Genomic DNA, 27,585 nt, shown 5'->3' with positions numbered 1-27,585 from the left:
TCGATTCCAAACAAAAAACAAAACAATCACTATAATGTATAATCCTTAACAAAGATATTTAATGCATTTCAATCAAACCAAAACCCTTGCTGTAGGCAAAAGCCTTTAAACAGGTTCAATACAGCAGAGTCTACTGCTTATGTGATAATGGAAATTGAGTCCTTTGGTTGAAATCTGTAGTTTTTTGGGTTCACTCTGAATAGTTTGAAGACAAGACATCTTTCCAAAGACTCTGGTCCAGCCCCCAACAACAGAAGATTTTCATCCTTCAGAAAAACAACAGAATTTCCAAAGAAAAAACAGGGAGAGAGAGAGACTTCTCTTTCAGATCGCTGTCCCTGTTAAAACTCAACTCTAACTCAGAACTGAAAATGAAACTTTAAACTCACTGGGAAAAAAACCAGTCCGAAAACACATGGCCATACTCCTAACAATGCAGGATTGTAAAACTAATCCCAGAATAAACACAAACAGCCCCATTTAAGCCACTTAAGTATCAATAAAAGAACATTTCTAGTCAAGCTGGCAACAATGACATCACTGAAACTGTGTGCTAAGAAACCACTGAAGTTGGGAGAGCTGCAGAAATCGTGATTTATTAAAAAAAACTTTTTAAAGCTACGTTAACCCCATGGGTTCAATTCTGGCCTTGGGTGACTGTCTGTGTGGAGTTCACATGTTCTCCACATCTGCCTGGGTTTCTTCCGGGTACTAGTGTTTCTTCCCACAGTCAAAGATGTGCTGATTAGGTGCATTGACCATACTAAATTGCCCATTAGCATCAGGGGGACTAGTAGGGTAAATACATAGTGTTACGAGGATAAGGCCTGGATGGAATTGTTGTCAATGCAGGCACAATGGGCCAAATGGCCTCCTTGTACACTTAGGGATTTTATGATAAACATTTCAATTTTTTTTATTCATGGGGCCAAGGAGTAAATTTTAGCAACATAAGGTTAAGCACAATGTTAAATATGATTTTTTATAAAAATCAATGTCAAAGCAATAAATTGATCATTTTAAAAATGCAATTAATGGCCATTAAAAAGTATCAAGCAGCACAGCTAACCAATAAAACCATAATTAATCTTTTTGCTTACAAAGCAGAATTAGAGAGTCTAGGACCTAATTCCTGGTCAGCAGATTTGGCGGGGGGGGGGGGAGGGTGGGTGTGTGTGCGTGCGTGGGGTGGAGCTTGGTACTGTGTTCGGCTAAGGAGTTGGGTTTAATTAACTCTGGCCTTGTAACACTGATCTTGTGTTAGCCTTGGTGGAATTCAATTTTGAGTTTCTATTCTGTAATTTAGCTTTTAGTTCCTGGTGCTTTTCAAAGTGACCTTTTACCTACATTTCCATATTTTGTCAAATTTGACATGGATCACAACAACTGCATCCTCCCTCTCCTGCTTCAATATCCTTTCAAGCTGGGTCAAGAAACACCTACCCTAACATCAGAAATTCATCAGGAGGCAATGGCGTAGTGGTATTGTCACTGAACTTGTAACCTGGACATCCATGCTTTAGGGACCCTGGGTTTGGATTCAATAAAAATCAGAAATCAAAGATCTAATGATGACCATGGTCAATTGTTGTAAAACCCATCTGGTTCATTAATGTCCTTTAGGGAAGGAAATCTGTCGTCCCTACCTGATGTGGCCTATATGTAACTCCAGATGTGGTTGATTCTTAAATACCCTCAAGGATGGCAATAAATACTGATCCAGCTAGCGATGCTCACATGCCTTGAACGAATAAAAATAATGCGCTCGATCATGCTTACAGGGGTTTCTACCTGTCCCCATAATTATTGTCTTCCCTATAACTACCACATTACACTTTCCCTCTTCCTTCTACTCCTCTTTCTGACAGTCTGCTACTCAAATGTAGCAAGTCAGCAATCTGGCTATACTTCCGATAGTCTTTTGTCTTCACAGAAAGCAACATTTTGCAGATCCTTCTTCTGCATCTCACCTAGGTTTCCATTAGTTTGCACATTATTGATCTCATCAACCCCATTTTGAACCAACTTGTCTCTGTGAGGTATGAACGAAGTATGAAGGCAACTGCCTAAATACATCAAGTCCTCCCTTATGTGCCGTATCATCTCTGCCTTGCATTCCTGCTCAGTTATTCAAGATGGCGATATCAACTGCAGATTTATTTATTTGGGACAGTCACGATGTTCACAAGTTCCCACATTTTGCAGTCCAGACACACAACCTGCTCTGCTATGTCTTAGCCTTGATTATTTATACCTACCTTTCAGTTCTAAGTTTTTTTTCTCTTATCACACATTAACTTGCTCCAAGCACTAAATCACCAAACAAAAACTTTTATACTTAACTGCCCCAAGCTGATTGGAACCACTATAGGTACTGGAGGCAAATGCAACACCTCTTTCCCCCTACTGCACTAAATTCCCATTCTCACAAGTTTTCAACTTTTGTGCTTCTTTTACAACCATTGTTGGATTTTTATTTCACTTCTTCCTTTTCTAGCGTTTTGTTACTTCTCAAATGCTGTTCACTGTAATGCCAGTTCTGTGCAATGGTTTTATAGTTGAAAAATCAACTGTCTCATGTTTTCTCTACGGATGCTGTTAAATATCCCTGATATTTTCTGTTTCTGTGTCAGATTTCCAATTTGCTGTATTTTAGCTTTTTATTCCCAGTGTTTTGTGTTGGGTTAAATGATGTGGTCTCCAGGTTAACCCAATTTTACCCAATGACATGGATAGTGCAGACATGCTAAATCTTTCAAATCTATCACGAGCCATGATTTCCAAGTAAAATTGAGGTCACTTGCAAGAGGGCTCTGTAATTTCTGGATTTTTGATTTACATTGGTCGTTTATATTGGTCGTTCTGTGCATGTCTAGAGCTACCTGGATCTTGAGACCGAGTTGTGCCTGATTCCCAACCCTTTCTCCATGCCGACTTCCTGAACTGCAGCGCAGAGGTGGGGCTGGGAAAGCTTCAAGTGGTTCTGCCACAGTCCCACCACCACCACCACCACCAACAGCCCCCCCAGCCCCCCGCCCCGAGGTGACATACTTGCTTTCTGATGATGACTCCTCCGACTTGGCTGCTCTGGCATTTTTCTTGTGCTGAACTCTGCTAGTAGCCAGTGAACAAGAGCCACCAGTGAAGGCTGCTGCTTGATGGCAGTATTGTAGGTACAAGTTACTGCTGATTCAGTCAGTGAGAGTTGAGCTGTCATTTGAAGTAAGGAAGAAACCAACAAATACATTCTAAAACAAAACAGAGATGCACACAAGTAAATTAAAAAATAACAAATATAAGTATTTTGATAATTAATGCTAGTGTTCACAAAGGCATTGAAACCTAATAGTTACAATCCAATTCATTTAAGCTTCAAAGAGATTTAACTAGCAGGCTGATGCATATAGATGCATTAATCTGATAATGGATCCTCTCCTCTCCCAGCCAGGCACCCAACAAGTTTGAGGTCCAAGTTCTGCACCATGCCTTGTGCTGCAGGTGAATTGGCCCTTGGAAAGAGAATGTGGACAATGGTCATAAATGAATAACAGGATTTGTATTTCAAAGGCTTTTGTAAGGAATTTCCTGACACATTAATGTACCTTTTTAAAGATCTATTAAAGGTTCATTAAGTTATTTTTAAGGTTTCTAAACTGGCTGTAAATCTATATTGGCTGATGTTTGAAAATCTATCAACTTATGATTTTTACATTTCTCTTGATTTTAAGCGTTCATCTATTTTACGGTATTACTGATAGTATGAATATAGTCATTAGCCTATTAACCTCAAATAACATCAAGTTTTGAGATAATTTCCAATTTGAATTTAGACTGGTAAGAATTGAAGCTATTTTACCCTTGTATCTTTAAACATAATTAAATATTAAAAATTTGAAAAATGCAGGTGCTTTCCTATGTATTAATGCATTTGAGATTGAAAATAGTGCAATTAAATTAAAGTCCATCAGGCCTGGCTTCAATTCCCAGCTTGGGTCACTGTATGTGTGGAGTCTGCATGTTCTCCGTGTCTGCATGGGTTTCCTCTGGGTGCTGCTGTTTGCTCCCACAGTCTGGAAGACGTGCTGGTTAGGTGCATTGCCTAAATTAACTCTCTCTCAGTGTGCCCAAAAGGCACCAGAGCGTGGCAATGAGGAGATTTTCACTGTAACTTCATTGGTGTGTTAATGTGACACTAATAAGTAAACTTAAATGGAAAATAATGGGCAAGCTAGACAAGTATTTGCAATATAGCAGGATTTTCAATGATTTTGGAGAGGAAAGAGAAGTTTTTCAATGACAGAAGAACCAAGGTAATTTTTGAGGAGAAAGTTGATAACAGCAAGTTTTGAGAGGAAAGGGGTGAAGAATGGGAACCATTTACAGTATTAGTTAGCATGCAGATTAGGAAGGGAAGTTGTGTCATTGGTGTGGAAATTTGAATATAAAGGATTTGATGCTGATTTATTCAGTCAGGTGATAATCATTGGCTAATCATGCTGTGGCATGTTGGGTTGGTGTTTTTGTGATGTTCTTGATGGACACTCAGCTGAAGGACTGATGGAAGGACAGTGCATGCAGACATATGGAAACATGCAAATTCCCCTCCAAGTCTCACACCTAGACTTGGAATTACACTTATGGCTTCACTGTTACTGAGTCGAAAACCTAGAACTCCTGTTCTAGCAGCACTTTGGTTGCACTCACACCACTTGGACTGTAGCAGTTCATGAAGGTAAATCACCATCACCTTCTCAAAGGCAGTTAGGGATGGACAACAAATGTAAGCCTTGTTCGTGATGCTCACATCCCATGAAAGAATTAAAAAAAGGAAGGAAAATGGAATTGTCTAATGTGCCTCATTATCATTAGTTTGAAGATACAGTTGTCAGTTTACATGTTCTATATATGTGCGAGTGCAAAAGGATTAACGCTATCTTTACTGTGATGAACCAGTCTAAATGCTTCTTCTGTTTAGCGTAGGAAGTAAAAATAATTCACACAAAAATATTTCCTCAAATACATAATTTAATGTTTCCAGGATTGGCAGCACTTCAACATTTTCAAAAAATATTCAGAATAAACTCCAAATGATGAGCCTGTTCTCCACTCCTATTGATTTTATTCACTGATTTTCAAAGTTAGTTTTTAGAATTGGGTAAAATAATTTTAGAATGCAGGTTTGCAAAAGAAAAACAGGGTTTTCACCCAAGCGTTCCAGATTTCCTGTTGGAGAAGGAAGGGAGGGGGTGGGGCAGAATAGAGCAGGAGCCAGATGTTTACTGTTTGAAAGGAAGAACTATATAACTTGATAAATCATTCTGTACACCGTACATTCTCTCTCACTTCCTAATAGCTGATTCACATCTGTTCTCTCATTACCCCATCAAACAATGCCTTATATGATGCGAGGGAACCAGCTAGGCCATACCACCTTGGCAGCATTCTGCAGCCAACCTCTGAGATTTGCAATAATGAGCTGAACATCAACAATAGCCATCTGGCACCCAAGCTGAAGCCACTAGGTGAACTTCTCAAAGGAGTGCACAAATTGGACAATACCTGCTAAATGATCCTGTTTGTGCTAAGAATTACATTGAAAACCAATTTAAGATTGTCATTCAGACTCTCAGTGCTAGAAGCCACAGATATTCACACGCAGGACCCTATACTTTGCAGACCTTTTTTCAACTAAACAAAATCTTAGGGAAGAGTCATTGTTTGGTTCATTCCATGGGGCAATGTCTTGACCAGAGTCAGCCTGCCCAATTTGAATTAGAACAAAGCTGGGCAGTTAACTGTTCCATGCTGCATTCTCCATGGCAAGGCTTCCAGCAATCAGAATCTACTTGCTGACCAGTCAGCACTCTCTTCTTATGCAGAATAATTACTGTTGGAAAATTCTTCTGAGCTATCCTGATGAGTAAAAAATGTTGTTCAGCAATACCCACACTCTACTATCAAACAACTAAGTGCAAGAATATTCAAGAGGTGCTTAGGAAAATATTAAGAGTTAAATACAGGTGAAAATATTTTTTCGCAAATATGTCAGCCATTAAAATTGCAATCATTTATAACTTATGACTTTGTCTGCATTGTGATTCTATTATCAATGACTTTGCACAAGCAGGGATAATCCATGTCAATGATGGTCAACATTTGAAAGTACTTTGCTGTTGAGTGGAGGACTGATAGATCTGGAGAAAAGGAATGTTAATGTGGGAGTGATGGAGTGGTTCAGCTAAAGTATTAGTAGGTAGTAGTGGAAGCGGGTACAATTTTGTCTTCTAAAAAGCATTTGGACACATACATGGATAAGATGGGTATAGAGGGATTTGGGCTAAATGTGGGCAATTGGGACTAGCTTATGGATTTAAAAGGAAAGTGCGGCATGGACAAGTTGGGCCAAAGGGCCTGTTTCCATGCTGTAAACCTTTATGACTCTAGTGTTTCCAAAGTACTCTGCCTGAAAGTTGGTGCTACCACCATCCTGCTTCTGCCACCTCCTCCCTGTCACTGGGACATTCTTCATCAGAGCACACAGTGTACTTGATACTGAGGCCCATCAGCTGTCTCCATTGCAAAGCTGTGCAGAATGCAGCAGATGGCCATAATGTGTGAGACTATTTGTAGACTGTCCTAAAATAAAAATGCCATTACTGTCTAGGCATCGAAAGCAATAATTGAATCAGTGTTCGATGATGGTACTAGTGCTTCAGATCATGTATCACCTTTCCATTGATGTGTCAGTCTTGCAGATGTATCAAAAGCAGGTATAAATAGGTTAGCCAGGCCTTGACATACTGAGAGACATTAAAGGATAAGCGGCTGTCAGCACATTGCCTGAGAGTTGGGATTTATCTGGGAGTTGGAGAGGTAATGGACTGGCAAGGAACTAGCCCGGAGCAGGAGAATACAAATCAGAACCAAGGCTCAGACCTCCACTTACCTGGGAGTCAGTGAGACATATCAGTTCACTGCTTAGAACAGGCCTCACACTGAGGTCAAAAGAAGAGTACAAAAAATAAATGGTGACATCACAACAAAGTTGTTGGTTGGGGAAGAAGCTTGGAAAGTATTTTGTAGACGGTTAAGGTCTATTCCATCGCAAAAGTTTAAAATAGTACAGGAATTGGTGGTGAGAGTTGTAAAGCACTTAAAAAGCAAAATAAATAATTGAGTAGCTATTACAATGCATTAAAGATGGCAGGGAAGGTCATATGTCAAGGTAGCATTAGATTTTTTTGTGATCTAGGGCAAACAGTTCTGCGGTAAGTTTATTGGTTTATTACCTAAGCCATGTGCACATCGGCATATGGCAAATAACATTAGAGAAATTAATGGGTGGTTCAAAGACTGGCATGGGAGAGGTGGGTTTCATTTAGGAGCGCACTGGCACAGTGCTGGAAGAAGTGTGAGCTGCATCGTTGGGGTGGTTTTTACCTGAACCACACTGGGGCTGGTGCTCTAGTGAGCCATATAACTAGGGAAGTAGCAAGGGTTTGACACAAAATAGTGGGGGGCAAGGAATGAAATTTGAGAGAATATGGTAGCCCAAAGAAACAAGGCGAAAAGAAAGGGTATTAATGTTAGAAATAATAAACAATGTGATAGGAAGAGGTAGAGAATACAAACCTAAGAGTAAATCAGCAATCAAGACTAGATGTAACAATAATAACAAAATTAAAGGCTCTGTATCTGCATTCAAAACAAAGCGGATGAACTGATTGTGCGGATGAGTATAAATAAGTATGACCTGTTAACCATTGCAGAGACATGGCTGCGTAGACATTAGAGAGTCATGACTGCATTATGAGGTTGACAGGAATCTTTAGTTTGAAGGTTATATAACATTTAAGAAGTCCAGAAAGCTAGGTAAAGGTGGAGGGATGGATCTGTTAATTAATGATGACTTAGCAAATTAGAGAGAGATGATTTAAGTTCAGGAAACCAGGATGTTGAAGCAGTTTGGGTAGAGATGAGAAATGATAAAAGGCAAAAAGTCACACAGGGGAGTGGTGTACAAGTCAATAGTAACCACTCAGTAGGACATAGTATAATGGAGGAAATAATGGGAGAAAGGTAAAAATGATGATTAAGGGGCACTTTGGTTTACATATAGACTGGAAAAATCAGGGGTGGACTTCTCCCAAAGTGTTGAATTCGCGTGAAAACTGGAGTAAACCAAGCTGTTTTTTTCAGTGGGAGTTTAAAAAAGAATCTACCACACTGTGTGCACTGCAGAGTACAATAGCCTGACTCACTTCAGAATTCAGTGGGTGGAGCCTATTCCCACTGGAGGCTAGCAGTGAGTGGGCCACTGCACCTGTGCCAATCTGTAGGCGCCGAGATCAGCGCATGCACAGTGGTCCTGCATTGCTGGCCTCCCAATCACTGGCCAGCCTCGCAACCCCTGCAAAGCCGGCTCTTCACCCACCAACAGACCGATCACTGGCGCCCCATGCATGTCTGGCTCAGCCTTGACACCATCCCCCCACCCCTGCAGCCCCAATCTCCTCCCCCGTTCCCCCGTCCAAATCATTCCCTCTCACTGGCAATCCTGAACCTCATTCCCGCCCCCCACCTTCATGGCCAGCCCCAATTGATGGCCTCCCTCCCTTTCCCCCAACCCCTCCCAAACAATCCCTATGCAGAGTGGCAGTGGGACAATCCCTGCCCCTTGGCACTGTCCCGTGTCCTGTGAGCATTGCCAAGATGCCACCTGACGAAGGAGAAGTGTTCTGAAAGCTGGTGGCATTTGCTACCAAATAAACCTGTTGGACTTTAACCTGGTGTTGTGAGATTTCTTACTGTGTTTACCCCAGTCCAATGCCAACATCTCCACATCATGTCAGTCATGTAAGACAGAGATGAGTAGAATCTTTTTCGGAGTGTAGCCTTTGAAACACTCTTCCTCAAAGGGCAGTGGAAGCAGATTCTTTGAATATTTTTAAGGCAATGCTAGATAGATTCTTGATAAACAAAGTGGTGGGCAAGAATGTGGAATTCGGATCAAAATCAGATCAGCCATGATCTCGGGCTTGAGCAGCCAAATGTCTACTCCTGCTTCCTAATTCGTATGTTTGATTGTACAGTCATTGTGATAGCAGTCAGGAAAACAGGCATGGACTCAAAGTGAGCATTATGAATCTAATTTTTGTAGGCATGATAAAAAAATCTTACTAATATTGTTGACATCATGTACTGGAACTTGTAAAAGTTGAAATTGAATGGTACACACAATGTTTGGTGAGTTGAAAGTGATTTTCAGATACTGCCATAGAAGAGATCCAAAGTTTTGTCACTACCTTTCTGCAGAAGGGCATACTCCCCTGGCTCTATTTCTTGAGTGAGTGGAAACAGTGAGCAATGGAGCAGAGGCCAGAGAGGTTTGGAACAAAATTAAGAGGTGGAAACTAGAACAACTCAGATCAATGGTACTTGGCCCAGACTAAGGAAAAATGTTCAAACAAGTGAGGGAATGTAACTCTGTTGCATCTTCTGCAGTCCCACCAATCTCCCCAAGATTGGATCTGTCCCTCTAAGCCAAAGGACGAGTTTGAGTCTATAGCATGCATGCCAACCATTTAAATTCCACAAAAACTTCAGCACAGACTCCAGCCTGCGGATGCAATGAGAACTCACTTCATCCTCAACAGAGCTGATAAAATGCCTTGTTCCCAGATAAGCTGCCTGTGCCCCTGCCATAATTTCCTGCTGCTACTTAGTGGTAGTGGGTATGTCATCATGTGCACGAACTTGCTCCCTAACCCAGCTTAATTGCCAATTTCAGTGCTGCTGCATGAGAATGATTCAGCTGACGATGGTGTCTCCTGAAAAGAAATCAAGTCCTGAAATGTTTTTTTCTATAGCTATTAAGGTGGACCTCTAGAAGAAGATTAACATAATGCTGATAACTTGGACAGTAACGAGTGGCATGCATTGAAATGCACATTAAGGCAATTAATGCATAATTGTGCATTTTTCTGAGATCCACATAAAGATCCATATGATGTTATAGAGATCATTTTTGTAACAGGGGAGGCCATGGCCTAGTGGTATTATCGTTAGACTAATCCTGAAACTCAACTAATGTTCTGGGGACCTGGATTCAAATCCCGCCACAGCAGATGGTGGACGTTTAATTCCAGATTTTTTTCTTATTGAATTCAGAATCTACAGATGACCATGAAACCATTGCCAAATGTCAGAAAAACCCATCTCCTTTAAGGAGGGAAATCTGTTGTACTTACCTGGTCTGGCCTACAAGTGACCCCAGAGCACAGCAATGTGGTTGACTCTCAACTGCCCTCCAAGGGCAATTAAGGATGGGTAACAAATGCTGGCAAGCCAGCGACACCCATGTTCTGTGAATGAATAAAAAAGTCTGTTTTATTCTGACACCTCTGACATTCATTGCCAGTATTTGCTTGTCCAACTCAATAAAGTATGTAAAGTTGGCAGGTGCTTTGTCTTTTTCCTTTCCCTTATGTTGTGCACTATCCATGTGAAGTGTAGATATTGGGGCTTCTATTTGTGCAAATATTAAATATTGAATAAAAGCAAATAGAATTAAGTGGGTTGAATGAAAAGCATATGTGAGAATTGAGTGATGAGAGAAGATGCTGATTCTGCAAAGGCAACCACATGAATCAAGAATGTTGCCAATAAAAGGTAAACATATATGTAATGAGATAATTTTCCCCTGTAAGGAAAACAGAAAATTCTACTTTTAATTTCCATCATTCATAGTATTTGGCATTTTTGTTTTCCCTGAAATGAAGGGGAGGGAATTGTTGGGCACTGGAGGAAGAGAAAAGGGCTGTTGCTGTGTGATGTTACAAAGGATGGAGAAATGAGCTACACTCACTCCAGTTCCCTTGTGAGCTCTTTGAAATGCATCCTGTACTACATCCAAATCCAGGTGGTCATATTCTTGCGGCTAACAATCGCATGCCTGGTAGTTTGTGTTTTGAGATCCTCCTCCCTCTGACTGGAAAGAGACTTTGTGCTTCATCCTGATCTGTTCCAATTGGATCTCCAAGAAAGCTTCAGAGAGCCTCATGTTCGAACCCGGTTTCGTCCTGCACCACTGCAATGTGTAATTTTCCAGAAGTAAATGCAACTTTCTTTAAGAAGTACATTCGTCTTTAAATAGATTTCTGGCTTATGCAACAGTAATTGAAGTTTGAGAGTAGGCAGATTTCCCATTGTGTCAGAGAATCAGATGTGAAACCACCTGTGAAATTGTAATGTAACCCAGGAGTTAACATACTCCAGGCCTGTTATCTATCACACAGCAACTGAGTTTCAAATTCACCCCATTTCTAACCCATCCAAAGCCCACTGGAGGTAAAATCAGAGTCACTGTGATGGCTTGACAGAATTATGGCTAGAAGCTAGAAATTAACAGTTCTGTCCTCGCACATGCTTTTCATTCAACAACTCCTCATCTTAATTCTATTTGCCTCTAGTCGCATAAAATGTCTGCACAACAAGCAGAAACTTGTTGAAAAAATTAATGAATCTCAACATTCATTAACAAAACCTTTCCTTTTCTGAAACTACTTCAGTAAGTAGAAGTGTTGTATGGTAAGTCTTTGGGTCTCAGGTTATTGAAAAGTTCTCAACTGTTGTGGAGTTGAAGAAAGCAGATAATGTAGTGAATAATAAAGAAATATCATGAAAATATAAAGAACAAAGAACAAAGAACAACCCAGCACGGGAAACAGGCCCTTCGGCCCAACGAGCCCGCGCCGCCGCATCGCCCTACACCTATTCTACCCTGCGTGTCTACGAATGGGACCCTACTCAGTCAGATTCAGGGAAGAAATAGTGTCAATTTGGTGGAAACCAATTAGCCTAAGAGCACATCTTTGGGGTGTGGGAGGAAACCGGAGCGCCCGGAGGAAACCCACGCAACCACAGGGAGAATGCGCAAACTCCCACAGACACAGGCCCAAATCCATGTATCTGCACAGCTAGCAGTGCTAGTCACTGAGCTGTTGTGGAGCCCGTCTATCGGTCCAGGATCAAGCACACACACCGACATGAAGTACTAGGCCACTCCTGGACTTCCAAGAGCAGCCCACGCACAACCCGCCGTGTGCATGCCCCTCGCTTGACACGAGGTGGACCTCCACCTGTGGAATAAAGACAAAACATATTAGTTATACAGCCTGCCCTTCCGGTGTCTCCCGAGGTTTACCCTATTTAATAGCCCCTACCATATCCCTCCATTCCCGTTTCACTCATATGCCTATCTAACTGCATCTTAAACGAGTCCAACGTGCCTGCCTCCACCACCCTACTCGGTAGCGCATTCCAGACCCCCACAACTCTCTGTGTAAAGAACCTTCCTCTTACCTCCAAATTATACCTCCCCCCCCTCACCCTTAATTGATGACCTCTTGTGTTCGTACCCAGTCTAGGGAGCAGTCTCTCACTATTAACTCTATCTATTCCCTTCAGTATCTTATATACCTCTATCATGTCCCCTCTCAATCTCCTTCTTTCCAAGGAGAATAGCCCCAGTCTCTTCAGTCTCTCCTCGTAACCCAGTCCCCCCATGCCAGGCAACATCCTGGTAAACCTCCTCTGCACCCTTTCCAGAGACTCCACGTCCTTCCGGTAATAAGGTGACCAGAACTGGACGCAGTACTCCAAATGCGGTCTAACCAACGTTCTGTATAACTGAAGCATTAGACGGCAGCTTTTATACTCTAAGCCCCTTCCTATAAAGGCTAACATCCCATAAGCCTTCCTAACAACGTTCTCCACTTGTGACACAACCTTCATGGATTTGTGGACCTGCACTCCCAGGTCTCTCTGTACATCTATACTCCTAATCGGCCTACCTTTTATCACATAACTCCTCTCTGCATTATTCCTTCCAAAATGCATCACCTCGCATTTGTCAGGATTAAATGCCATCTGCCACCTATCTGCCCACTGCACCAACCTATCTATATCCTGTTGTATCACCTGACAATCCAGTTCTGTACCCGCCAACCCTGCCATCTTGGTGTCATCAGCAAACTTGCTGATCACACCACCTACTCCCTCTTCTAAGTCATTTATGTAGACTACAAAGAGGAGAGGTCCCAGTACCGAGCCCTGCGGCACACCACTGGTCACTGGCCTCCAGCCCGACAAGGTACCCTCCACAACTACCCTCTGTCTCCTATTTCCCAACCAGTTCTCAATCCACCTAACTACCTGGCCTCGTATCCCATGCGCCTTAACCTTTTCTACCAGCCTACCGTGAGGGACTTTGTCAAACGCCTTACAGAAATCCATGTAGATGACATCAACGGCTCTCCCATCGTCAACCGTTTTTGTCACCTCCTCAAAGAATTCCACCAGATTCGTAAGGCAAGACCTCCCTCTAACAAAGCCATGTTGCGTATCCCTAATCAGATCGCAACGCTCCAAATGCTCATACTTCCACCCCTAAGTATTTTTTCCATTAACTTCCCTACCACCGACGTCAAACTCACCGGCCTATAATTCCCAGGGTTATCCCTACTACCTTTTTTGAACAACGGGACCACATTTGCTACCCTCCAGTCTTCTGGGACCTCACCTGTGTCCAAAGAAGAGACAAAGATGTGCGCCAGAGGCCCAGCAATTTCATCTTTCGCCTCCCTAAGCAGCCTGGGATAAATACCATCAGGCCCCAGAGCTTTATCCGTCCTTACGCTACCTAAAAGCCCTAGCACTTCCTCTCTCGTAATAACTATATCCTGCAACTGAACCTCCGCTCCCTCCAAGAGACCGCACGATTCCGAACCCCTCTCCTTCGTGAATACCGACGCAAAGTATTCATTCAGGAGCTCCCCCATTCCCTCCGACTCAATACACAACTCTCCACTCTTGTCCCTAAGAGGACCAATTTTCCCTCTAACTACTCTCTTGCCTCTAATATAGGAATAAAATGCCTTAGGATTATCCTTAATCCTACCGGCCAAAGCCATCTCATGCCCTCTCTTCGCCCTTCTAATTCCCCTTTTTAGCTCCCTCCTACTCTCTCTATATTCCTCCAGCGCACACTCTGTACCCATTTGTTTTGACCTATCATACGCCTCCCTCTTCTTCCTAACCAAGTCTTCAATATCCCCCGTAATCCACGGCTCTCTAATCCTACCTTTCCCATCCTTTCGCTTAACCGGAACAAACCTCCCCTGCAACCATTTCATTTTGTCCCTAAAAGCCTCCCACTTGCCAACCGTGGACTTACCAGCTAACAGTCCCTCCCAGTCAGTTTGCTGCAGCTCCCTCCTAATCCTGCCATAGCTCGCCTTTCCCCAGTTCAGCACACTCCCGCTTGGACGGCACTCGTCCCTTTCCATTTTTATCCTAAAGTAGACGGACTTGTGGTCACTGTTTGCCACATGTTCGCCTACCTCTACCTCACCCACCTGCCCTGGCTCGTTTCCCAACACTAAATCCAGTATAGCCCCTCCCCTAGTCGGGCAAGTTACATACTGTTCTAGCGACCCTTCCATAACACATTTCTCAAACTCCTCTCCCTCCGTACCCCCAGCTCCAGGCCCCCTCCAATTCACTCCGGGAAAATTAAAATCACCCACTACAACCACTCTATTCTTTCTGCACCTGTCCAAAATGCCCCTGCAAATTCCCTCCTCCACTGACTTTGGGCTGTTGGGTGGCCTATAGTACACCCCTAGCAGTGTGATCTCTCCCTTTTTATTCCTCAACTCCACCCACAGCGACTCAATCCCTATCTCTTCCATATCGCCCTCCCTCTGCACTACTGTGATGTTTTCCTTGACTAACAGTGCCACCCCTCCACCTCTCTTCAACCCTCCTCTGTCACACCTAAAACACCTGTACCCAGGAACATTCAGCTGCCAGTCCTGCCCTTCCCGTAACCACGTCTCCGTTACAGCCACCACATCCAACTGCCTCACAAACATCAAGGCCCTAAGCTCATCCGTTTTCCCTGCCACACTCCTAGCATTGAAACAGACACAGTTCAACCCACAAATGTCCCTCGGAACCACCTTCTCCCTTATAATTTTCCTTTCACCCGTCTCTCTCCCAGCCACCTCCCCACCCCCCCTCCCTATTAGTTTAAATCATTCCTGAACACCCCAGCTAACCTCCCTGCTAAGACACTAGTCCCCCTCCCGTTCAAATCCTCCCCACCCCTCCTGTACAGTTGCCTTTCTCTCCTAAACACCTCCCAATGATCTACATAAGTAAACCCCTCTACCCTACACCAGTCCCTCAACCATGCATTCAACTGCACGATCTCGTCATTCTTAGCCCTGCTCATACTGGGCAGCAACCCAGACAGTGCCACCCTAGAGGTCCTGCCCTTTAGTTTGGCCCCCAACTCCCTAAATTGCCTACGGACCTCTCCCCTACTCCTCCTTCCTATATCCCCCTCCCCTACGTGTACTATGACCTCTGCCTGGGTCCCTTCCCCTTTCAAAATTCCCTCTACCCTTTCCATTATATCTTTTACCCCTGCTCCAGGGAGGCAGACCACCATCCTGGAGTCGCGCCCTTGCCCACAGAACCTCCTATCAATCCCTCGGACCCTCCCATCCCCTACCACTATCACCTTACCAGACCCTTTCCGTCCCTCTAAATCAGTCTCCCCTTCCTTCCTATTTTTCTGTGCCCCTGCCGACGAACCTTGGGGGGCCTCCGGGGGACCCTGACTACTCTTCTTCTTCCTCTTTCCCCTCCTAACAGTCGTCCATCCTCCCTTCTCTTCCGCCCTTGAGACCTCCTCCTGCTCATGTTTCCCAGCCATTATCTCCTCATTCTCCCTAACTAGAAACGCATCTTCCAGTCGCCCCTCGAGTTGCCTGATCCGGGCCCTCAATCGCTGCAGTTCTAAACATTTACTGCTATATTAAATATAGTTTTGCATGACAGACTAACTCAAAAATTTGGACAACAACAAACCCAGTGTTACTTTGTTTTGCTGGTTGTTAATTAGCACTTTCAAATTGGCATATAAATCATCATGTATACGCTGAAATATTGCACACATTGTGTCTGCAAAGAATATGTATACACATGGTGCCTGTTTCAGCTAAACAAAGTGAGTGAAAACCTTTTGCTGGCTTGTTCTACAGGGCAATGCCATGACCAAGCAGAGTCAAGCTACCTGGTTTAAATTTCAAGCAATGCTTGGTAGTTAACTGTCATTCTCCATCAGCTATTACATTCTCCATAGCAACTGCTCCACCAGCATCTACTTGCTAACCAATCAGTAGCCTGTTCTCATATTGTATAAAGCTGTTGTTTCCCCAAAATTTGTATTCTTGTAATTGCTCTGATGAATCATAGAATCCTACAATGCAGAAGGAAGCCATTCGGCCTATCGAGCCTGCACTAACAACAATCCCACTCAGGCCCTATCGTTGTAACTCCATGTATTTACCCTGCTCGGCCCCCTGATACTAAGGGGCAATTTAGCATGGCCAATCAACCTAACTCTCACATCTATGGACTGGGAGGAAACCAGAGCACCTGGAGGAAACCCAGGCAGACATGGGGCGTATGTGCAAACTCCACACACACAGTGACCTGAGGCCAGAATTGAACGTAGGTCCCCAGTGCTGTGAGGCAACAGTGCTAACCAGTGTGCCACTGTACTGTCCATGAGCAAGACAAAACAGAATGTCTTTTTTCATGTTACGAAATGACTAATTGAAAAATGTTGTTTTGGCCCACAAAAATACATTCTTCTTCCTTTATTAACAACTGGTTCTTTTTACTTTGATTCCGTGTCACACTTTGCTAACATTTCTCAATAGATGCAGCATTTCTTGCACAATATGTCTAACAATTAAATAATACAAGAAAGACAAAAAACTGCTAAGACTGGAAGCTTGTAATAAAAATAAAAGCCAAAAATTTGTTTTCAAAATGACAGTGAAGCTAACAACTCTCCACGTCAAATGCAAATGCCACTGCAACTTCAGGCAAGGACCGATACATAATTGAACCCAAAAATCAAAATGATGCTATCAAAAATGTGCCCCTCTGCTGTTCATTTCATGAGAAAGGATGTCTCTCCATTCAAATGCATTAAATGGCTTAACATTCCTGTGTTTGCACTATAGAAATGAAATAATGTCTCCACATTTCAAGCCAAAGGACCCTTTTAACAATGACATGTCTCTCTGGCACAGAAAATAAAGTATTACAAGAGATTTTTGCAAATATGAAATTCATTGTCTCTTTTAGCTCTCCCTCATAATCCATTCTTTTGTTGCACTCCTTTTGTACCTTGACATTGAATTTATCATTCTAACTTTCTTCCTGGTCCTTGCATCATTAATTTCTCAATCCTCCAATCTGATGATACGTTGAGATAATAGACAACCCGGGATTTTTATTTCAATGCGAGTGCTGGAAAGGAGGCGTGTAAACGCCTAACTCCATCCTTTGAGTCAACGTGCCAGTTCCCTGGTACCAAAGTAAATACAAAGTTTAAAAGGCTCTAGGAGAGTGGGAACAGAACATGCTCAAAACGTATAAATGGCTAGATATGGTGGCTCATTACAAGCTAATTTGAAATTTTCTTATTAAATCATAGCATTCAGAGAATTTGAAACTCAACAAGGAGGAGAAGGCAGTTACATAGCAGTATGTGAGTCTGAAGGGTGGGAGAACAGTGAAAGGCATCAATTTGTAGGGAAGACTCAAAACAGGCTGTCATTCATAGGCAAGCAGTTGCACAGCATCAGGAGAAATGTCTGTAATATGTCTAATAGGGCATTTTGGGGGAGGTGACTTTAAGATTTGGTGGCTCTTTCTGAATACAGGCTTCACGGATTCATGAAAAGGGTTCAAGAAGTCTCCACATTCCAGTTGAAGGAAAGGATATAACTGGAAATGGATTAAGCTACTCCCAAGACACAATCAACTAGCAATGAGCAGCAGGAGCAAAGGCAGACTGCTGGACATCAGGAATGAAAAATGAGAAACAGTAAAGCAACAAAGATAGGAACATAGTATTTAATGCCAAAAGAAAAGCTACCTGCATACGTCAGAGTGTCAGTGCCGCAGAAGGCTGCACTTGTCCAGGCAGATGATTGCTGACTTATGTGCTATCACTGGGAGTAATCCGGGAGCTTTCAATAAGGCCTTCCCATGGCTATAAAAGTCACAGTGGCTTTAAACTTTTTTGCAACTGGTTTGTTCCAAGGAGCAGCAGCAGGTATTGGTGGCATCTCACAGGCAAGAACATGTCATTGCATTAAGGAGGTGACAGGTGCTTTGTTTGAGAAGGCATGATATTGCATGGAAATCAGGTATGTAGTGGCACACTCAAGCTCGAAGGGCAGTGGGATTTGCCTTCTTTGCCGGATTCCCCCAGATGGAGGACATCATTGATTGTCCCTGTGTGGCCACCAAGACATTGACGATCAGCCAGAAAGATCCCTCAACGGGAAAGGATTCCACTCCCTAAACATTCAGCAAGAACGCAACTGTAGCAAGTGTATTATGCAGATGTGTGCACCCTACTCTGGAAATTGCCATAATATCTTTATCCTCAGGCAATGGCAGATGTCACAACTCTTTATCAGAAAACATTGGATGGCTATTACTGGATAAGTCTTCTCCGTTGAAGACTGGTTGATGACACTGGAATGTAGCCCTGCCATGGAGGCTGAGAGATATTACAATCGATGCTACTTGAGCACAGGAGTCATCGTTAAGCAGGTTATCAGCCTCATGAACATGAAGTGTAGGTGCTTTGACTGGTGAGGAAGCACACTCCAATTTACTCCCTCAGTGGTCTGCTGCAATCTCCTGAAAGGTGTGGACCTTGAAGAGAGAGAAGCACTGAAATAGCACAGCTCATCACAGGAGAAAAACTAGGAGGAAATAACTGAAGCAGAACTGGAGAACATTCCAAATGCTTTGTTATAGTGAGCTCAGGAGTCAGAGTGCTAATCAAAATGGCGGGGATGCAAGGGCCATTCTGACTCACATACATTTCATCTGAGTGATACCAGTCAGTAAGACATTTGGAGATGTGAGGCTAATTCATCTAACTGCAAGAATGTCAGGCAGATACAGGAGATTGTGGTACTGATTTAAAAGGTCAGCAGTAGACACTGCTGTGATTAGTTTGTTTCAATAAAGGAGGAGCTGAGCAGAGACCAGTGGTTAGGGAGGAACCTGTGCCAGGGCAGTCTCAGGTGTTATTGGTGGAGTTGACATCATGGAGAAATATTATTTTCCCTGCCATCACAGTGCCACACGTCACACACTGCAAGGCTCCAGAGTATGCTTGTGATACATGCTTCCCTAACACTTTGCGAACACTTATTTTTCATTCTCCTGCCTTTCAACAATATGCCCTGTGCTTTATTGCATAATGGTCTGACATCATTACAGAAACACCTAAGTGACCTATGGGTAGCACGGTGGCATAGTGGTTAGCACTGCTGCCTCACAGTGCCAGGCTTGATTCCCAACTTGGGTCACTGTCACATTCTCCCCGTGTCTGCATGGGTTTCCTTCAGGGGTGCTCCGGTTTCCTCCCACAGTCCAAAGATGTATGGGTTAGGTGCATTGGTTATGCTAAATTGACCCTTATTGTCAGGGGGGACTAGTTAGGGTAAATGTGTGGGGTTATGGGGATAGGACCTGGGTGGGATTGTGGTCGATGCAGACTCAATGAGCCGAATGGCCTCCTTCTGCACTGTAGGATTCTATGATTCACTATGACCCACAAATTGATATCACTGCTTAGTCAGTCCTATGAGTTGCTCGCTCTGTAACTTAGAATGAGGTGACAGCAGACTTCTTACCAGTACCTGAATAAGGTGAAGATGTCAGTGACAGTTGATTTTGATGTAGAAGTGCTGTGTGATTGGAGGATGTGAATGGATCACCACCAAAGGCTGCTGCACGACACCATTGCAGGAGCAGCCTCTGTAAAAGGATATTTCCTCCATCACAGGGGACTTGGACATAGATGGTGATGATCTCTGAGCCCCATGAGGTATGTCTTCCTAATCACCATCATCAATACTGCTGTGGTCCTGTGATCAGTAGAATTCTATATACCCACACGATTCCCTTCTCCCTTGTGTTCTGGTGACTTCTGATCAGGGAAAGTGCCATCTCAATCTGTCATTGGACTTTGCCAGACCTAAACAGGTAATTGAAATATTTTCTGCACTGGAAACATTTTGTTCCTCACTAATCCTCTGCTGCTGACCACATGAACCACCTCCAGCCATACCTCCTTAGTCTGCCTTGCAGATGTTCTCACACCGATGGCAGGGAAAATAATATTTCTCCATGATGTCAACTCCACCAGTAACACCTGAGTCCGCTCTGGCACAGGTTCCCCCCTAACCACTGGTCTCTGCTCAGCTCCTCCTTTTTTGAAACAAACCAATCACAGCAGTGACTATTGCTGATCTTTTAAATCAGTCCCACAGTCTCCTGTATCTGCCTCCCTTGCAAACTCATCTTTACCAATTGGATGCTGAACGTGACTCTGGGCCAATTAAACGATTTTTCAATTCAAATTGCCACCACGGTATGGGGTTAGGACCTAAAATGAGCGTGACAAGAGGGTCCTGACCCTGGAATTAAAATCTCACCCACGTTTGCTTGCCATGTTCACTCAGATTTCAGATATCCTGTAGAGAGAGCACCTTTTCTGCTTCACGTGCTGTGAAAAACACGAATTACATTAAATGAGCAAGTTAAATAAAAGCACGAACAGTTTATTGCCCTGCGTCAGTAAAATGTTTAGTCAATATCTATCTCCGATGCTTCTCCTTAGCTTTATGCTATACCTGAAGTTGTGCGCCTTGTTTCATCCAGCCTTTCAAATGATAGAAATTGAGGCTGCAATTCAGTTGGGCTTACAAACAGTATGGACTGTGGCCTGGAGACCTAAGGCTGGACACATAATAGGCTTCTGGTCTTACTCAAATAATTAGCCAAACTGCTGGTGCCCACCATGTCTTTACAGTACTTCACCTGTTTAGAAGAGGGACTTCAGGCCACTTGCTTTACTGACAACAGCTCACAGGTGTTGTGGGAGTGAGAGAGGACAGTGAAAGTGGAGCTCACTCCACAGAGCTAGAAAAAGAAAACTTACCTTTTTGATGGTGGCCAGTTCCTAGGCCACATCCACATCAGTACTAATGAATGAAACAGACCTAACTCTTGGTCTGCTCAGGACAAGCAATTTTCAGGGTCATAAAACAACCATGAGATCTTTAATCAACTTATGCAAGATGACTGTTGTAGAAAGCTGCCTTGGAGACCTGACTATCATTCAAGCCAAAATAACTGTGGATATATTTGTAAATTCCTGGGGTGCAGAGCATTTTCCTGCCAAATGAATAATTTTTCTCCTTGTCTGGGATTTTATGCACCCCCACTGGCAGGTTTGAAAGTGAGGGGACTTGTAAAATGAAGCAGGTAGCTTCCCTATCATCTACTCGGCCAACCTGAATGGAGTATTATAGAGGTGGTGGAGACGTCTGGTAGACTATTCACCTGTGTGCCATTAGCAACCCATAAGTGACCACCTAAAGCTCTCATCCCACCCCCACAGCAAGTTTACTCATGGTTGGGGAGACTAATTCCAATTGGGTATCCCAGTAGCTTTGGTTTCATGAGCAGGCATTAAGCAAGTGCTGGGGGTGGGGGGGCGGGACGTCCTTCAAGAATCTCCTATACTCATTGGAGGTACACCCCACCCAGGGTCAAGATCACAGTCGTTCATGCACCAACTCCCCCTCAATATCCACTTTGTACTCAAACTGCCAGCCTCTCAAACCCAACCCCCTCCTTCATTGGGACTTGCCAGCCTGACCCCAGCAAAATTACCCCCATCCCCAACAACTTATCTTGATGTCCATTTGCAGTGATGATCTCCATCGGGGACAGCCTGTAGTCCCCAGCAGTGACAATTGCTCCCATCTAACAACGCTGGGACTTCAAAGTAGCTGACCATTTGATTGGCCAACAGCTCTCTGAGACAGGACTTTCCGTGCCTGAGGGGTGGAAATCCCACTTCCAGACAATTAATGGTTTGGCTGATAAATAAAAGCAGAGCAGCTATTCTTCCCGTGGGTAGCCGTCTCCTCGTATTTTTTGCTGGAGGAGCGAGGGCCATGGTGTCCCATAAAATCCAGCACCTCATTTTCCATCTGGGACATGGTTGTAATGATGGCTAATTATTTCCATGTTCTCTATGAGACATTGCTAAGCTTCTGCTGTTATTGCACGAGCTATCCTTTCATATCAAAATGCGTTGCCTGTTTAATTGCTGTGCGCCTTTATATTTGAGAGTCTTAATAGTGCAGTCGAATTCTTCCCTGTTTTTATGTTCTGACATTTTCAGTCAGCAACAATTGAGCATTCTTTAGCTAGATTATCAAACTTTTAGGCAACTATAATGGTTAACTGGATTTGTGCTTGATTATTTATGTTGGGACTGGCTGTTACTTTTTAATTGCTTTTTTAAAAATTATATTCCTGTAAGCAGTATATTTGAAAGCTGTGTGCTATTGTATTATTTTCTGGGAACAGAAATATTTTCCCTTTTTGTAGTGAAATGACCCAGTTTGCAAAAAAAATCTGTTATTTAATAAGAGTCCTCTACTGCATTGCAAGCCTCCAGCTGTTGACCAAAATTTCTGTATTATAACAAGGTTGACTTGACTTTGAAGTCATGATATATTTAAAATTATATTCTTACACTTCAAACAATTAGCATATCATTTAATAGCATGCTTTAATGTTTGTATATAATAAAATACATTCAAGTCTGAATTGTTGTGTTAGCCTCAATTAGACAATTATTAACTCTGAGCACTTAATGTCTTTCTGAGCTTTAAAATAATTTGTTAAGTGCATGTTAAATGCATTGCTGATCTTTCTTTAGCTTTGAAATGCAGTTTTTAAGCAATACCTCCAAATATTTCTATCACTATGTAAAATAATTTGACATTACATTCCTTGTCTATTGAAAGCATTTTATCCAGTACTCTCAAAAGACCTCAGTTTAAGAAGCATTACCACATGCAATTGTTTTTACATTTTTGCTACAATTTAAAGTATATGAAATGTTCATGCCTGCACAGCTGTAGAACTTTCCTTTAGCAACTGTCATTTTAACCCTTATCCTGCCAAAAATAAGAACTCTGTACTGTTAGTAATAACAGATGATGTGACTAGTACTTTCAGGGTTTTAATTAGTTTTGATAATTAAACTTTTTAACTGGGTTCTGTTTTTCAAAAGGCAGGAACTGTGTGCTAAAATGAGTCCCCATGCTGAGTGGATACAAACCAGATGCCCATTGTCTGTTTGGGTCTATGTGCATTCTTGATCTAATGAATAGCAGGAAATTGGGAAAATCTGGCATAAGTCCATAGTCTTAAGATAAACTATTCCCTTCTATGAAGATATCTAATAAAAGCAGCATTGAAGCTGGAAAACTTTTTTCCTTGCAGTTTGCTTTCCTGAACTTTGTCAAATCTACTTGTATTTATTCAAAACCAGGCGACCAAGTGTTTATCAGTAAGCCAAAGAACTGGTTAATTTTTTGCGTTGTTTAAATTAATTCATGAAGAGCATAGTTTTGAGCTTGAACAGCATTGAACATGTCTATTCCAGCAGGGTGTCATTTTTGAAATCTTAGAGCCTTTGAGATTTTTTCACTTGATTCATGCATTGCAATAGCAAGTCACTTCACATTTGTAGATAGACTAGCTATTCAGTGTTTTGCTAATTGAATTGATTGTTCCTGGCAGCCTGTTTCCCTGACAGCAGAACCAACTTAGCTCTGACAGCTTTAACAACCTGACTATAGCCTTAGAGTCCCTGACCTTCTTAGGTTGTGCAACATGTATAGGGCTATAAACCACAAAAGGCACACACGCAAGAATATAAAACTGGCTTGAATGCTGTCAGCTACTGCCAGAGGCTGGTTGCCAAGTATGTGTTTATAGTTAAGTATCCAAGCTTGCAGCTTGACAGTGATCATTTCTGTAGTTTCCCTACTGCAGTGAGCTTACCAATGGCTATTTCACTTTTCACAGAAAGATCTGTCTTCACTGCAAGTGCCCACGCGAAGAACACATAGTGACAGTGATGCCTTTAGAAATGGAGAAGACTGTGAACAAACTTATGTATGATTTTCAGAGAAACTCCACATCTGATGATGATTCTGGCTGTGCTTTGGAAGAATATGCCTGGGTTCCTCCTGGTTTGAAGCCTGAACAGGTATTGCTATTTTGCTACTGACCCCACCACTTAAATCTTGTCTGCAGTATTTTACTTGCTATAGGCCTGAAACCTAATTTGTTTAACCTGGTACAGTATGCAGTGTTAACTGCTTTGCTTAGTTTATACACGGCACTCTGATTTCTTTGTAAATTCTCTTTGTAAATTCATGCTAATGGAATATCACTTTCCAAAAATAAGGTCTCCCTATTTAAAATAGATTTACTACGGCCTTGATTTCCACATCAGAATGCATGAGGAAGGCAGGGGCTCAATATCCAAATTCTGTACAGCTCAGAAACAGTAGTCTCTATTACTCCCAACCATTATCTGGGGATCAATTAAATAAATGTCTAAAATATGTAGTTTACTTTAAAACAAATACAGTTTCTGAGCTTATGTATGCTAGTTACTGTTTTCTATTTTAGTATGGTCATTTCTCCTCGGTGTTAATTAGTTAGTCAACACTTGATAGCTGATTGATGAAGCAAAAAGTCCACTTTGTAGAAATAAGAGCTCATTTTGGTAGGAACAGAATAGTCTTATATCAGCTTCTAGGGCCCCATTGAATACTCATGTTTTAATGGCAAACAAAACTCCAACCTTTATAACAGTGAGTCTGATGACGATGAATTAGCAGCATTCACGCTGCAAGATTTCCACAGTTCTTCCATCAAAATTAAAGCAGGGAATGGCAGAAGCCCTCAAAATTATGTGCCCATCATGATCTATTTCATAAACGTTTTAAATTTAATCTGCCATTCTGTTGAATATGGTGTTTTACAGTAATGCGTACAGTTTGCTAAATTATTCTGTGATGGATTACTGAAAGCAACGGATTGGAGTAAGAGCTACAACCTGAGAAAGTATCAAGGACAAGAAAAGCTTTTTGGCTCATTGAACCAATAGAATGGCAAGATGACTTTAAAATCTGTGTGGGGGTATAGCATAGTTATAGAATGGAATTTCTTTTGATATAAATGCAGATTTGATGATCTCTGTAGTTTAACTGATAGTCTCATTATCAGTCTGCATCTTGACTTTCTCTAATGCTCTTGATTCTACCTGGTAAATCATTCCAAACATTTATCATTCTTTCAATAAAGGATTTTTTTTTTCAAAGATTTGTTTTAAATCTTCTTTTCACAAATTTCAATTATATTGTTTTATTTTACTGGCATAATCGAGTTAATTTTATCCACAACAACATACATTTATTGTTACGATCCATGTGGAGACTGATCACTTTAAAAGGATTTGAATTTCCAGTGACCAACTGAAAGGATCACACAAAATTTCAAGTTTTAAGACTTTTATTGTAACTAACAAACCAAAGGTCATATCGTATTCAGTAGGCAACTATTCATAGACAACTTGTAAATTGCAGACCAAAAATTCCCCCACTTAACTTTTAATGCTACCAAAAATTCCATGCATAGCAAACTTTATGCATCCTTTAAGTGGACATTATTCTCCCAAAACCAGTCCAATATTATTCTTAGCTCTTGATAGCTTGCTTCATTTCTTTTCCTTTTCACTGTTTCGGGTGCAGGACTTGCTGTCTCTGTCTCTTGCTCTCAGCTCCTCAGATTCTTGCATTCTGACTTGTATCTGTGAAGTTCAGTGATACCTTAGAAATCTTGAAACTTTCTATGGACCTTTCCCTTCCCAACATCCATCTCTATGGCAACATGAATCATATGGTCCTTACATCCAGATAGAAATGCTGATCTGCTATCTTCTAGACCCACAACTCCATTCTGTCTTAGAATTAAACTGACAGTTAAAGTATAACTGTTTATAAAGGCTGACATCCTAACACCTTCCTGTGAGATGTAGAGATGACCAGTCTACCCACTGTCAGAATAGCTGCTCTTGTCTTTGTCCACAGGTATGAACATCTTGCACCTTCTTCCCATTAAATCAATCCATGCCCCTCTCTTGTCACCATAACAACCAAGCCACCCAGGTTTGTTGTCAGGCAGAATTTCAAGCAGGTCACATGGTCCCTTTCATTTCTCCATTTCACCTTAAATTAAAGAAACAGCCCAAAACACAACAATCTTATAAACTTCTATTTATAGCATTAAATACCCCTTTCAACATCCATATGAAATCCCATAGCTCCCGCTGAAAACAATCCAGATCCTACAAACTGACAGCTGGCAGCACCTCCCCTCAGTGGTGCACCTCCTGGTTGACTACATGTATCACCAACCACAACCTGGTAAGTGGGCTGAATGGTGAAGTCCCAGTTTTCAACCATTCATGGAAAATCTGGATGATCTTCAATCATCTGAGGACTGGCCAGGGAAGATGTGTCCACTTGTTTCACAAGTGGAACATGAGGAACAACTCAAATTGTGATTGTGGCCATCCAAGTCAGACCATCGCAAACATACTGAGAAATCCAATCCTGTTGGCATCTCAACCATTCACACTGCTTCTCCAGCCATCTGAAATATATAATTCTTTGTAGTGCTTTCCAGGAAAAGTCAGGACCAAGCCAGAGCCAAAATGAATCATGACTAAGAAGAGACGAGCATATTCTGAGATTGAAGTTTTAAAACTTCTGGAAGGATTTTAGAAAGAGAATGGGGCATGATGACCAGTGGCTGCCAGTAGTGGAGCATTGAAAGCAGGAATCTGAAGCAGTCCAGTAGAAGTAAAGTGGGTGATAGGTACATTAACATGCTGCTGGAGTAGATTTCAAAAATGGGTTAAAGGTCATGGAAAGATTTGGACATAAAAATCAGGATTTGAAAATGGATCCATTTGACCAATGGAGACCAGTTTAATTCAGTAATAATTGATTTAATACAATGACATTTAATACTCCTCGTACCTTATAAGATGTTGATTTCACTAGCTCAGCGAGCAGACTGTTAAGCTCTAATAATCTGCACACTCTCAAATGCAAATATTGACCTTCTGAAATGTGGTAATCACAACTGTGTGCAAGATTGGTCTAATCAGTAAAATTGAAACACTGTATTCTTAACCTCTGACATAATCCTTGTTGTAAAATCCAAAATATTGCCATATTTTTATGACTTTACCTATTGTACTCGCATAGATTTAGTTTATTGAACCTCCAGGATTTATTCATATTGTTCAACATCTTGCAATTAATTACTGATATCTTGCACCTAACCGCTGAGTCTGCAAATCTATATGTGCCTATAGGCATGGGTAACAATTTCTCTCTTCCTTCTATCCCAGTTTAAGCCGAGCAATGTGATTTTCTCAAACGTTACTTGACCTCTACTGAAATTTTAAAGTTCAGTTTCTTTAAAGCATTTGTTTCCTGTCCATCAATCAACTTTTTA

At 42.1% G+C, this 27,585-nt stretch overlaps 1 protein-coding gene across 6 annotated transcripts in view; it reads left to right on the top strand.

Moving 5' to 3' along the window:
* Window positions 1–27,585, top strand: part of prickle2b (prickle homolog 2b) — a 281,903-nt gene that overhangs the window by 210,866 nt on the left and 43,452 nt on the right. For all 6 annotated transcript variants that reach the window (XM_080183206.1, XM_080183199.1, XM_080183190.1 and 3 more), the window contains one exon: window positions 24,073–24,256. In XM_080183206.1, coding sequence (XP_080039332.1) covers window positions 24,125–24,256 — 132 coding nt within the window. In that variant the 5' untranslated portion in view covers window positions 24,073–24,124. The remainder of the gene's footprint in view (window positions 1–24,072; window positions 24,257–27,585) is intronic.

The sequence above is a fragment of the Carcharhinus amblyrhynchos genome, chromosome 3 (assembly GCF_965287045.1).
Source record: "Carcharhinus amblyrhynchos chromosome 3, sCarAmb.v2.hapA, whole genome shotgun sequence".
NCBI lineage: Eukaryota > Metazoa > Chordata > Chondrichthyes > Carcharhiniformes > Carcharhinidae > Carcharhinus > Carcharhinus amblyrhynchos.
Note: the sequence above shows the minus strand (reverse complement) of the source record. Positions and strands in the feature narration are given on the sequence as shown.